The sequence below is a fragment of the Gopherus flavomarginatus genome, chromosome 1 (assembly GCF_025201925.1).
Source record: "Gopherus flavomarginatus isolate rGopFla2 chromosome 1, rGopFla2.mat.asm, whole genome shotgun sequence".
Classification (NCBI taxonomy): Eukaryota; Metazoa; Chordata; order Testudines; family Testudinidae; genus Gopherus; species Gopherus flavomarginatus.
Genome location: NC_066617.1, coordinates 180432482 through 180446914, shown reverse-complemented (window position 1 = coordinate 180446914; position 14433 = coordinate 180432482). Strand labels below are relative to the sequence as shown.

The 14433-nt window shown below is 46.0% G+C and overlaps 1 protein-coding gene across 1 annotated transcript in view; it reads right to left on the bottom strand.

The window, feature by feature from the left end:
- The window catches only part of BCL9 (BCL9 transcription coactivator), a 74100-nt gene that overhangs the window by 2394 nt on the left and 57273 nt on the right, over positions 1–14433 (bottom strand). The window contains exons 2-8 of the mRNA XM_050956605.1: positions 12430–12512; positions 9316–9616; positions 7727–8043; positions 6378–6567; positions 5793–5892; positions 3090–5328; positions 781–1041 (exon numbers count right to left, since the gene is read on the bottom strand). Coding sequence (XP_050812562.1) covers positions 781–1041; positions 3090–5328; positions 5793–5892; positions 6378–6567; positions 7727–8043; positions 9316–9368 — 3160 coding nt within the window. The 5' untranslated portion in view covers positions 9369–9616; positions 12430–12512. The remainder of the gene's footprint in view (positions 1–780; positions 1042–3089; positions 5329–5792; positions 5893–6377; positions 6568–7726; positions 8044–9315; positions 9617–12429; positions 12513–14433) is intronic.

Sequence of the window (14433 nt, the reverse complement as noted above, 5' to 3'; positions counted from 1 at the left end):
GACTCAACAGGGCTCTTAAAGCAAGAGAAGTGGTCACTCTAGAGCTAATCCATGTTGTGACCATTTTGTCAAGACTGTCAACAAGTGGGAAAATTAGCGGCACGTGTGTGTGTAGTGGGTAGGAGTTGTTTTATAAACATCCAGTGGACAAATGTTTGTGTAAGTGGACTGAATACCTCCCTTCCAAACATATGGCACCTGCATGTCAGACGGCTCTCATTGCTGTTGGACTAATTAATTTGACCAGCTCTATGAATGCTGCAATTTGCCATCAAGTATTTATTTAACAAGTCATTTTTTTCCAAGTACATGATCAGCTCCAATCACTACTGTCCTGGGCAGACTGTAAACCAGTAAACTACAGGCAAAGTCTTCAAATACCTGTTACTAGACTCCCGGGCCTGAGAGTTATCTTTTTCAATTGTGTTCTTATCCCACTGGCTTTTTTTTTTTTTTTTTTTTTTAAACACAAAAAAAAAAAATTCTATTGTGTTCCAGTGAACAACAAACAATTTGGGACAGGGGCTTATAGCGTAAACACATTTCACTCATTGTAGAGCAGGTCACTAAGCCCAAAGGGACAGGAGCTTTCATTTCTCTTCTCCCCTAATGCCTGGATAAGGAACAGAGCAGCTTCTCCCTTATTCTGGCACAGGCCAGACAGTCACCATGCTCTGTCCTGTGTGTAAAAAGAGGGTGCACGTTTCTGGGAAACATTCCAACCATTTCTTCTCCAACACAGACAGAGCACACAGAAGGCTGGCTGGGAACCTGCCTTACCTGGTAGATTGTTCATCGGTGGCAAATTTGGGGAGCGTGCTGGAGGGGAGTCATCATCCGAGCTAGCCACAGTCTTGATGGCATCATGGTAGAGTGGCGTAGAGCTGGGCATGGCAAACTTGGACATCCTAGACATCATAATGGAGAGGGGATTCTGGGACAGCGTGGGCTCTGGAGGCATCGTGTAGGGACTGCTAGAGGGAAGATTTCCAGGGAGAGTCACAGGAGCAGACTGGCTGACAGTGGAAGGTGGTGGGCCACCTAAAAGAGGAAAGGATTTAGGTGGGTTTTTAACCCTTTTAAAATAAACCCCTTTTCTCCCAGAAAACCCCATCAGTGGTTCCAAATAGTAGTAGTGAGGCAAACAGTTAAGTATGGTTGAAATACACATTGTACTTTTAGACAGTGGACTTCTATCCATGTGGTTTCTTTTGGGAGGAAGACAATACTATTCCCAGAAGCATGGTCAACTAGTTGGAAATTTTTTCCCGAACTTCCATTGTAATTCCCTTTCCATTTATGCCTCAAATGTGAGCACAGAGACAGAACCCAGAGGACATACAGCCATAGTGGGTCATACATTATAGGCATCCATGCTGATTTCTGGAGAGCTCTATTAAAAGTTTATACAAAGTTTCCAGTTTTGATTTAAGCTTAAATCTTGCATATAAAAGCTCATTACAGTTACAGTCTCAAGGAGTCTCTTTCCCTATTAATTTAAAATATCCTTCCCTCTTCCAAAAGTGTAAACACTATTTTCTGCTGCTCCCAGTCCCCATGTCTCCACACCAATAAGCTTCAAGATGCCTGGCTCAGTTTTGGAGCAAGGGATCATTGATTTCAGGAAGAAGTTTAAAACACTCTGTTGTCAGCCAAACAAAAGCCACCACCAAAAAACCCTCTGTATTAAAGACCCCTCTCGGCACAAAAGTAGCCACAGATTGGAGAGTCTGGGTCTAATTGCAGCAATTCAAGCCCAGATTCAATGCCAAACTTAACACTCAGCCTCAGAGGCCACTCTAGACAGAAGTATCCAGATTCTTCCTCCTTCCCAGTGTGGCACTTTCTAGACATAGGACGCAGAATAAGATGGCTAAATGGCAGATATTAGCATACAATGGACATGAAGTGTCTATAGTTAGAACCATTGCTGCCACAGGAGCTCACAACTCACTAGCATGCGTTTCTGAGCCACAGGAGCAGTCTATTCACTTTGAACAGGAAAAAAGCCTGCTGGTCCCTTTCAATAGCTATCATTCTGCAACACTAGATGGCAATGTAGTCATGCATCTTTCACAGTCTCCTCCCAAACTCCTGCAATAAGGAGGAGGTTTCACAGGCTGAAAAGCTCTTGAGAGCTGGTTCCATCACACTGCTGCTTGGAAACACTGCACACCAGGGATTTACATATTAGGAAGCTTGTAGGAGAAACAGACTCAATCATGTATAAGCTCTAAATCTATGAAGGAGAGATGGGACTAGTGCTGCTGAAATGCCAAACACACAGGTTTCTGGATTCATACGATCTACGTTCTTAGATTGTACAGTCTTTTGTGCTAGACACTGGTAGTCCCTGCTCCAGGCATCCCCGTCCATGACTGGGGCTCTCAGGTGCTAGGATAATACAAACACCACCACCGATACACTCCACAGACCTGCAGCACATCTCTGAGGACCAGCTGCAGAGAATCCATCTGCTACCTCTAACTATACATGAAATAGACAAAATCTGAATTTATATCAACAAAGTGCCTCCTAGGAGGATTTGTAAAGTAAAACTATACCTGTGTCTGAACAGATTGTGAACAATAGCTCCTGTGGCCAGTACACATCTGTTTACAGGTATATCTTTTGTTTCTCCTCTATTCTAACAAACCCATTTATTTTGAGGCACCTTTAGGATCTAAAAAGCAAAATTTCTCCCCAATGCTACAATATTTCAGTTAAGGACAGGTTAGCAAACAAACTGTTCTAAGCTCTTTCATAAAGAGTGACTTCCTCCTCCCAACCAATCCAAATATATTTGACAGTCATCTCTGGAACAAGGGCAGTATTCAACATGTGCACACGGGCAAGGTAAGATGAGAGGAGGCAATCTGTTATGGAGCTCACCCACATGTTCCACTCACTTAGTTCTGAGCCTAGACACAACTTGTTTCAAACTGGCAGGAAAAGCTCCTTGTTCTCTCTCCTCTTTGCACTCCCTGCCTCAAATGGTAGCCTCTGTGAGCCCTCATCTCACACCACACTTCAAGATGACCATACGTGAACCAAAGAATTTACGTTTGGATAGAATAGGAAGCACTGACCTGACTCCACATTCCCCAGCATGGCTGGGGAAGACATGGTGAGAGAGGCTTTGTGGTTCGGGGGAATCCCAGGACTCTGCAGTGGGGGCTTTGGAGAAGAAGTCCAGCCAGGAGAAGGTGCAGGGAGGGAAGGAGACTTGAGGTGGACTGGTGAGGCAGCAGCAGATCCCAAAACAGGGGGAGACTTAATGGAAGCAGCAGCTGCTGCAGCAGTTGGGCCTGCAAGCATTCCTGCCAGCTGGGATGGAGTCTGAGGAGATTTAAGGTTCCCCGAGGGAGAACCCAGCATGGGAGACTGGACCTGCCGCATCGTGGGAGACTTCAGTGGGTTGATGCCCGGTGAATGCACCTGACTGGCTGCAACAGAGATATCCAAGGGCTTGCGTCCTAGGCTGCGCTGAACAGGGGGAGCTGTATTGAGGCTATTAGGGTTACTGGTTGGGTTGAGAGGTAGTGGCGGCATGTGGCTGAGCCGGTTGTTAGTCCTTTGGTCAGGCCCAATCTGCTCTCTGAGATTACGGAGACCACCTCCTGGGCCCTGAGACATGGGAAGGAAAGGCCTGGGACCCATGCCATACTCCTGTTGGGGATGCTCTCCAAATGGCAAGGACACCATTTTCTGCTGAGAGGAGAGCATCTCTGAGACACCTGGACGCAGTTTCATCATCTCCTCTGGCCCCACTCCAGCTTCCCTCATCTTCTGAGGTATCATGGATGGGTTGGAGCCCATGCTAACGTTCAGACTAATGTCCCCCTTCATGCTGCCAGGGCCCATCCCAAACTCCAGCTCTCTACCAGGGCCCATCTGAGGTGGCATTCCTTTTGGGAAGTCCCCCCTGGAAGGGCTCAGGGGCCCTTCAACAGGCATGCGAGAGAAGATGGGGTTATTCCCAGGCTCCATGTGTCTCTGGGAGGGAATCATTCGGTTCATCTCTATGCCAGGCCTGATGCCTTCTATGCTCAAACCAGGGGGCAGGCCCAGCTGCTTTTCTGCCAACTGCTGTTGAAAGATCTCCTCTGGCAGGCCCTGGGGATTTGGGAACCGCTCCCCTCGGCCAGGGCCACTGAAGACACCCTGGCCTGGAGGGAAGTTTCGGCCATCTGGGATTTTTGGCACATCTTCTGGCCAACTGACTCCTGAAAGCCCGGGTCTGGATGTGGGGTTTGGGACACTGGGGCTGTCCATGTCAGGATTCATCATTCCTGCAAATCCAGGCAGGCGCATCTGGCTCCCAGGCATATTGGGATGAGGGGCCATGCCTCTGGGGGGTAGAGAATGAGACACATTCATGTCATCAGCAAAGGATTCTGGACCGCCAGGACCCCAGCCCTCACCAGGGGTCATCTGGTAGGGAGGTGGAGGGCCTCGAACCACCCCTCGAGGCCCGTGCTGGTGGACCATCATGTCCTGCAGAGAACATTGCTGCACCACAACCTGTTCTTGCTTCCTTCTCTTCTCCTCATAAAACTCCTGCTGTAGCTTCAGCCAGGCCACTTGCTCGGGAGTCATGTGATCCAGGTGGTCTGGTCCTACGGGTCCAGATTGGGAGTTCAAAGAGGGTGGCACCATTTCGTCTGGTGAGAAGGGCATGTCTCTATGTCCTTGAGGGCCAAATGGAGCCCCTCCATCTGTCCGAGGCCCTGGCCCTTTGCCTAAACTTTGGGATTGAGCCATCATGGCCTGTATTGGCCCTTCAGGTTTCTTTTGAGGACCATCCAGAACTCCAGAATTCTGCTGAGGCCCCCCACTTTGCCCTCCAGTGAATTCTTTCTCATCAGGGAAAAGCATGCGCTGTATATCTCGTAGAGTTTGCAATGAGCGCTCTCGATGTTCCAGCTGCTCCTGAGACAGTCCATCTGGGTTCTCACCTAAACTGGATGGGTCGCCACCGGATACCTGCTGAGTGGGACCTTTGGGGTCTGCAGTGGAGCTATTGCTCCCCTGGGAGACTGGGCTGACTGCTCGATTATTTGGGGTTGAACTCTGCCCAAATCCCTCAGTCTGCAATGGGGTGGAGTTGGCAGGGCTGCCAAGAGACATCACTTTACTTTCTACTCCAGGACTGTCCTGATCCATGGGACATGGGGGGCCAGTGGATTTAGGTGCTGGTGCCGAAACAGGTGGAGTTGGCTGCATTTTGGCATTCTGGGGAGGATTGTGTTCCTGCGAAGCAGGGGGCTGCGGCTGAGGTTGTGGCAGAGGCTTGGTTTCATTCCGAAGTGCAGTGACCTGGGTGTTCTGAAAGACAAAGCAGAACATTTTAATCAGCTCTTTTTACATCTGTGTGAATGGAGAGAGGGGGATAAAGATCAAGATGTGCTATCTCGTCCCCACCTTAGTCACACAAACCCACTACAAACACTTTCTGCAGGAACTGATGCCTTGCACATATATTTTGCAAACTAGAGCCTTGGACAAAGATGAAGTGTTCATTTCGCTCACGTGTAACCCACAGACCCAAAGAGTGATGTTTGACACCCCCTCCTATATCCCCAGGATTACTCCACCCAAAAATTATAAAGCTGAAAAACTACTCTGGAAGCGCTAAAACCTTTCATTCACTCTGCACAGTGCTCCCTCCAGCCAAGAACATGTTTTTCAGAGCATAAACAGCCACCCTCCCCTGCCCCACACCTCTTCCACCGGTGTATGCATGTACACACCACTACATCTCCCCCTTCTTCCAAGTAAAGGCTCCCTACCAGGGGTACAGTGTTTCGCTCTGCCTTGCTGTTTGAGATGTTCTGGATATGAAAGGACACAATGGTTTCTGCCTGTCCCTTCAGCACAGCTTCTGCAGCCCTGTAAAGACAGACAGACAGACATAGGTGAGGCTGCAGTTAGATGATTATCTTTCTTAAATCCTCCTCTCCCCCAACTACTAGGGGCAGGGAGAAAAGAAAAGTGAAAGGCTGGGTCACCTGTCTTTTGACCCCAGAGGTCTGGGAGAAGAGAAATCAAAGGAGAAGAAAAATCCTCACATCTACAGAAACTTGCTAATCAGTCTTTAGGGTTCATGTCACCATTTAACCCAGCCCTAACTCATCCACCGTGTAGCTCATGAAACAAGGGGCTGTCTGCCAACATGTGCCAAAAACAAAGCTAGGGGGGAGAAACTGAAAATCCTCCTCCAAGCCTAGGTGTCAGTAATGCTTCCCCTTGATCTGTAAATGGCTGTCCACCTCACAAAGGATTTGAAGGAGGAAACATGCTTTTGAATTTCATGTAATGAGGTGCACACAAATGTAGGGAAAGGACACGAAGGACACATTCAACCATTTACGTACTTATTGGCCATGTCAGTAGAAAAGACATAAACCACTTTGGATGGAGTCTTTTGTCCACTAGCTGGCTCCGAAGTGGCAGTGAGGCCATGGGAGGGCGTGGAAGACCTTGGGGCTGAAGCAGTTGAAGGAGTCACAGAGTGTGGTGTATGCTGGGAATCCTGGGTCTTCATATGATCGGCAGAGTTGCAGTCTGGAAAGGAAGAAGGTGTGAGGGAAAGGTCTCACTAGCGTGGAAGTTGTGAGGAAGTTTGACTCTCAGTTGGCATCACAACGCCCAAATATTCCTATAAAGAAGGCTCAGACTCCTCTCTCAATTAGTACTAAGGAAGCTGTCCTGTTACACTGTGATTCCCACTCACACTCCAAAAAACTCTGCAAGCACCGCTGAGAGGAAGCTCATACTGTCTCAACTCTAGCTAGTTTCCTGGCTTTCACAAATGACTAGGTCAGAGAGCATATGTGAGACACACACACACGAGCAGATAAGCATTTAAGTTCTTGTAAGGTGGGGAAAGTTTTGTATGAGACCTTTTTTCTCTCCCCTTACTCATGTCACCTAAACCCTAGTCTGCTATACTGTAAGACTGACCACACAGCTGCTAATCACACCAGTTGGAAACTAACTCAAACTGGACCCAGGTCCTTTACAGCCAAAGCTCTCTTGTTGCCACTTTGTCAAGAAGTCTATCAAATGCAAACCCTGGAAGACCTAATATCACAGGGAAGTAATAACTCTTTGCACTTCTGCACCACCTTTCACGTGAGAATCTCAGAGCAATTAATCAAATATCACAACTGAGACACACAATAAGTAGCTATTTATACTGCACCTAATTTCATGGGTTAGGAAAGTGAAGAGTATGGTAGTGACATGTCCAAGGTCCCACAATGAATCAGTGGCAGAGCCAGGAACAGAATTCAGAAGTCTTGTTTTCCAGTCCTGTGTTCCTACCAGTCACAGCAGTGTAAGTGATATATCATCACCCAATACACCTTACTCATCTGTATTCACAAAACTGGCTTGCATGCTGGCTTTGACACTCCAATTCAAACACAGCAGCTCCTGGGAGGCCAAAGGACAGAGTGGGGTGGAAGGAGACAAACAGCTTTTATTTATTTTCCCAAAACCTCTTGGGGAGCTTCAGTGTTATCATGAAACAACTTTCCAATCTGTACTTCAACAGAACATGGAGACATACATTTACCATTACCAGCTGGGAAAATCCTCCCCTCTCTACAGGACATTTAGACTCCTTCAGCTGGCACACAGTCACCACCTCAGGCAGACAGATGCTTTCGCTAACACCCACAAGCCAAAGGATCATCTCGCACCAATACTTAGCACTCACCTTTGATTTCCGAATCATCGCTGGGAGTCCCAGCATCTCTCTGTTCGAAGGAATCCGCTGAAATGCTCCTCTCTCTCTTTCCCTTCCCCTTGGCACCATTTCCAGACCCATTCTTCAACCCCATGCTCCCACCTGGGCCAGGGAGCACTTTGGGGGGGTGACCTCCACTCTTGGGGTCACAGGGAGAGGGCTGCGATTGGCTGGTTGAGGCCCCCTGTTTACCCGGGTTGGAAAATTTGGAATCCAGCTGGGGGTTGCCAGATGGGGACATCACTGTAGGGGGACGGACCATCACCTCCTGCTTTGATTTGGGGCTACTGAAAAAAAAATTAAAAAATAAAGATTAAACTGTTGATTCACTCCAGTAGGAATGGACTAGAGAGAAGCAGCAGCAGCAGCAACCACTGCTGCTGCCACCTTTACAGAGCAAGGCAGTTGCTGCTGAGTAAGAAATGCCTACATGCTTAGCTTCATCCAGCTGCTCTTTCAAAACAGGCCTTGAAAAGGTTATTATCCAATATGGGATCACAGTGCTCAAGAAGGCACAAGAACAAGCAGCAGGCCTGCTAGATCCCAGGAATTGCTCAGTCACATGAGGAGCCACCTCTGGGGCTTCTGTCAATAAAGACAACGGTTTCTATGTACACAGAAAAGCGTCTCACACCAAGACCAGCTCAAAGTAAACAAACAGGGCACCATAAAGTTCACCACACTACCCATCCAGACCCAAATGACACAGTACAGCTGTGATCACAAAGCAGAGAAACCCAACACAAGCCAGCCCAAGACAGCATAAGGAAAATCCAGCATTATTACAGCACTCATCATAGATCAAGGAAACTCGCCAGAAAAATACAAACCTCTGACCATGAAAGCAATTAAACCAGCTACAACCTGCCTTTGAATGAGGAAAGAAGAGGATACTGTCTCCACACACTCTCCTGCAAAATGGGGTGGAGGAGACTGCATTAGAGTTTACCAAAAGAAACTCAAAAAACCCAGTCTTTTCCCACTCACTGACCCATTACACAAACTACAGCCTAAAACTCCGTCTCCTTAGATTCCACTCAGAGACAGTCTTCCTTCCTCCCTTTATTTTAGCCACTGTCATCCCCCTTTCTTTCTTCTGCAGGAATCTGCTGGGAGCTCATTTTACCCCCTAAAAGGCAGTGCACTGTAGCAAGCCTCACTATGGAGCCTGTTCTTATTGCTCCTTCAGTTCGCCAGACAGCTGACTCAGAAGCACTCCCTCTAAGTTACTGTTGGCTCTCGCTGACCCCAGGAGTGAATGGTCAAACCTAGGTGTGCTCTCAATCACACCATACATCCAGTGCATCACCTGTCCTTCAAGCTTTTCCTTTTCCAAGTCAATGGAGGATGTCGTTTGGCACAGGCAGATGAATGACATGGACAAGGCTTGTGCAATGATAATCAGTTCCATGCTGCTCCGGCCAGCAGCACAGGGAGAACTTTGTGTGGGAGCGCAAGCCCAAAGATCATCTGTGCTTGACACAGGCCTTTGATAACACTGCAGCAGAGCAGGGACACCTCCCTCTCCATACCCAGAACAGTTCACTGAAGCGTCTCACCTCTGTGTGTTTCCTGATGGGGAGTTCCTCACTTTGGGGTTACTGGAATGCATTGACAGAAATCCTGAGCTCACACTCTCACACAGATGGGCTCTCGTCAAGTTCCTCTAGGGGGCCTGCTGCTGCTGGCAGCTTCGAAGCACCTTCTGCCGCACGCTTCTCTCACCGCTGTCCGTTTGCTTGTCTTTTTTCTCTTTGTCTCTCTCTGTCGTTGCACTGGGCCCTTCCCTCCTGCAGCTCCAGCATTCTCTGAATGTGTGCCTCCTGCTGCTGAGGGGAAGTCTCGCATCTCCAGGGCACACTGTGCCAAACCGCCCCCAAAGAAAGAACAGAAAATAGGTAAGGTACATTCCAAACCCTGGAATTAACTGAATGAAACAGACCAGCGGATGGCAATCCTTTCCCCTTCGTTAAACAGGCTGAGGGACTGGCATTTTCAGCTGGCTGGAAGATAGCTGAAATGTACAGCTAGGAGGAAGCTCTGGGCAGGTATTAAAAACTCACAAGTGGTAAAGCCAGTCTCCCTTCACCCAGAACAAGTTATGCTGGATTCAAAAGAGCAGGGAAGAAAGAGGTAGGGAAGTTCTTTTTACCCAGACTCTTTGATCCAAGTCCTGGAAGAATTCACATAACTTATTTAAAGCATGCCATACACCAAATCACTAGGAACTAGACAGACCAGATCGCTAGTCCCGATGGTCCAGAATTCCCAGTATGAATGGCCATTACCTGATTTCCCAGAGGAAGGTAAACTCTTTTCCCCCCATGACAATTAGCCATTTATGCAATGCTGTGTGGTGGAAGGTGCACAGGAGGGAGGTAGAGACACAGAAAATGCCTTCCTGATCACCTGTAAGCAACCAGTTTATGCCATGAAGCATGAAACTTGATTACTCTGAGCACACAGAGGAGAACTTGTGGTCAGTTACTGTCTCTAACAAAGGTTGATAGATCATTAGAGAGCTGCCCATCCAAATTTGCTCAGCAACATCACACTAGCTATCTAAAAATATTTTTTAATTTAACCTGAGGACTTTTCAGCTTATTTCTAAAGAGAGGCAACATGCACAATGCTGGCCATACATAACAACATAATCATTTCTTCTACATTACTGGAGGAGGAAAATATTGGATTTTTAGGTTTCTTAGGTCCTTTGAGATGAAGTATTTTGGAACAATTTTCTGTCTCGTTTATATTTTAACAGAAGATCTTCTGTTCATCTCATCTACTCAAGATGTAAATCCACATAATTAACAATAAATGTTATATTCTGAATGTATTAAATATTGCTAGTCAAAAATTATTCAAATGTAAATATTCCCAGTATTCCTTCTCAGCAATGAAGCAGCAGTTTCTTGTATGAAACAATAGAAACAAAATAAGATTTAATCAGACTGGCAGGGTCTTGCCTCTTATGAAGGAACTAGTGTTTTAAGGATATTAAGAGGACACGAATAGATTCACTGATGTGTCGCTACTGGAGGATTAAGAAATACCTTCCACCATATGATCACATTGCTGCCAGGAGAGACTGGCTAGTAAGGCATTGGTATGGAGCTTTGTGGCTCTCCAGCTCCTCAAATGATCTTGGTATGTCGTCACACTTGTCGATATTATACCAGTACATTTTGATGCAACATCAATCCAGTGTCAGGACACCACAATGTAATGATTTTGTGGATCTCAACAACTCCAGATATTCTCCTTCCACAGCTTCTCCTGCTGCTTGGAGACAAAAAGAGGGATCCTGGTGACCCCAGTAAGTTTGCTCAATATTCCTGTCTTCACTGCCCTGCTTAAACCCACAAATGCAGGGAATATTCCTGGATTAAGAGCTTCATTTGTTCTGCCCTGATATTGGGCAGAGCAAGATGAGTTCTGATCAGACCCACAGACTCCACATGCATCTCTAGGGCCACAAGCAAAGCATCTCATTCATTTTGAGGTTTGAGAGCAATGGAGTGTTACTGTTATTTCTAGCATGCCACCAGTGTGCATGGTGCTTTACAGGCATACATGAAGAGTTAATTTTGAAAAGTTTCTAAATCCCACTGACTCTCACTGTGTCTTAGGCTGCTACGTCCCTCCTGAAAACAGGACTTCAAATTTTCAGAAGACTTAAGATCCTGTCATATTGGAAGTCACTGGGACTGAGGCACATTTGAAAATTTTACTCATGGCCACTCTTAAAACTGAAGTTAGACCAAAGCACAACATATCATGGCAGGAGAGGGAAGAATAATGGCATAACAGTGAGCACAATTTGCTGCAAAAAACAGGATATAGAGGTCTGTGTTGTGGATTTCTTGTTATTTATATAGTTATTTCCATTATACTGTTTTTCACTCAAGAATAATGCCTTAATTCTACCCCTTTGTGCATTTGCATTACGATACATTATATGAGCACACGTTATTTTTTCTACAGGACCTCAGTATCATTCAGTGCACAGGACACACACAAAAGGTAGCAGAATTAAGATTGAACAAGCAACCATAAATGCGACATTTCTTAACTTTGACTGCTTTATTTGGCAACCTGGATATTGTTCTTTTAACATGTCTTTATATATAATACACAAGACACACACTATCTTTCAATGGATTAGCACTGAAACTTCGCAGGAGTGAATTATAAGGAGAGATTTGAATGGAGGGGGTAAATATTAACAGAATTTTCCATTTTTCTAAGTTTTGCTCTTTACTGGTTGATGACAAAATGATTGACAACTCTTATTTTTCCCCCTTTGCTTTCCTCCTCTGTGCAATGGAACTGTACAATACTGTGAGACTCAAAATGGAAAGCATCACAATTTTTATTTGTGGGAGTTCGGTGTCCAATAAATTAAAATTCCCCTTCATTTGTGTTAAACTTGGATATGCTCTTCCCTTGCTGTCATTTAGGTTTCAGGGAAAATGGACTTCAGTCCACATAGCTGGAGTCTCTCTGCCTTGCAGAACAATTCTTGTTCTAGTGTCAGAGACTGGTGCCATTGTGGGTGATCAAACCATGTTTTAAAACGTTTCAGCAAAGTGTCTCAGAGACCCATGTAGATGAGGCCAAAGTTTTTGAAAATCTTATACAACCCAGCATCTTCCCTGTACACAACTCACCAAGACCTCTGGTGTCACGACATTGCAGTGCTCATCGTAGAGGTGATAAGTTCAGGGCCCCTTCTCACACAAGGAAAGATTACCTGAAAAAGAAGAAAAGGGAAGAGCTCCATCACAGCGAAGTCACAGGAATTTGTGGGCCCCTCCCAGGCCACAAAAAGGAGACCAAAGCTTTCTCTGAATAGCTGACAAGAAAGCCTCAGCTCAACTAAGCAAGATTTGTCAGTGTTAAGATAGCCTTTACAGGGAGAAAGCTGCAGTGAGGTTTAACTGGTTTGCTATAAACAAATGCAGCAAGGGACAGCTTAGACCTGCTTTGGCACACCTCCTGTTCAGCTAGATGAATTCCCATGAGCCCATCTGTACTCCCAAGAACTGGCACAATGCCTACATAAGCATTCTCCCAACTTCCTTGTCCACCTAACCTTAAGGGTTTGCCTTCCACTCACTTCATGAGCCCGGCTACCTGTGCAAACCCCTGCTCTTCACAATTATACAGTGCCTGCCTCCAAGGCCAGACAGCCTGCCTGCCCACGTGTGAATGAAAATGCAATAGTCTGGTAATGCTGGATACTTCTCCTGACTGATCATAGAGAGTATCAGGCCAATGTCAGAATAGGAGACAGTAAGGCAGCTTCATCTACTGTTCCATTGGCCACCATTCCACTGCAAGACACCACCCTACATGTGGATGTTTATCCATTTGAAAGCATGGCATGCTGCAGTTTTGGTGGTATCTTTGAGCATCAGATGCTGCCAGTTATTCCCCATATTGCCAAAGAGGTCACTGCTGAACTAATCAGTTCCACTCTCCCTACTGTCAGTACTGAGGAAAACATCACATCAGTTAATGTTCAGTTCTCATGTAGGAACCATTGTGAACCACATCATCTGGCAAATTTTACTTTATAAAACGAAAACTTAAGATTCCGCAGCACAATTCTACAGTAAGTGTTGGATTCTAGGATAAATTCTGTGTCAAGGCAGAAAAACACAGAACTCCTGTTACAGACTTATTTCTTCTACCCACTCAATCCATTCTGACCACCAAGATACACCACTATACTAAGTTCAGTTGAAGACACAATGTGCCTCTTACTGTTTACACAGGAAGGATGGCACTGTGGTTAAAGCACAACTGGGAATCGGGAGACTTGGTTTTTATTCCCAGCTCTACCACAGACTTCCCGTCTGACCCTAAGGAACTCTGTTAACCCATCTGTGAAACAGGGAACATGAGTTGTGATTTGACATTAAAGTCATTCAGAGTGGTGAAAAATTGTACTTCTATAGCCCCTTACCTCCACCTCAAAGTATCATCCATTCCAATTTGACCTAAACAGTGTAGCAATATCTAGACCAATGAAGCCATCACTCTAGTCAGCCAGTCCTAAATAAAGGGTTGCATCCTCCACCCAATCAATGAGACCATCAACAGGATAGACTGTCCCTATAAGTCACACATATAAACAGCATCTTACAAGACAACTGATGCCATAAACCATTTAATCCAGCAAAAATGTAGCCACAGCAACACCAACATCCCTTCAAAATCCCCAGTTATAATCCCCCCTAGGCCAAACCAGTGCCAGTACAGCGACACCTCTCTACCTAACCTTACGTTTTCACATGAGTAAAGAGACTGGAATCACAGAACTAGAAGGGATCTCGAGAGCTCATCTAGTCCAGTCCCCTGCACTCATGCCACAACTAAGTGTTATCTAAACCATCCCTGACAGGTGTTTGTCTAACCTGCTCTTAATCTCCAATGATGGAGATTCCACAACCTCCCTAGGCAATTTATTCCAGTGCTTAACCATCCTGACAGTTATGAAGTTTTTCCTAATGTTCAACCTAAACCTCCCTTACTGCAATTTAAACCCACTGCATCTTGTCCTATCCTCAGAGGTTAGGGAGAACAATTTCTTCTCTCTCCTCCTTGCAACAATCTTATATGTACTTGAAAACTGTCAATGTCCCCTCTCAGTCTTCTCTTTTCCAGAC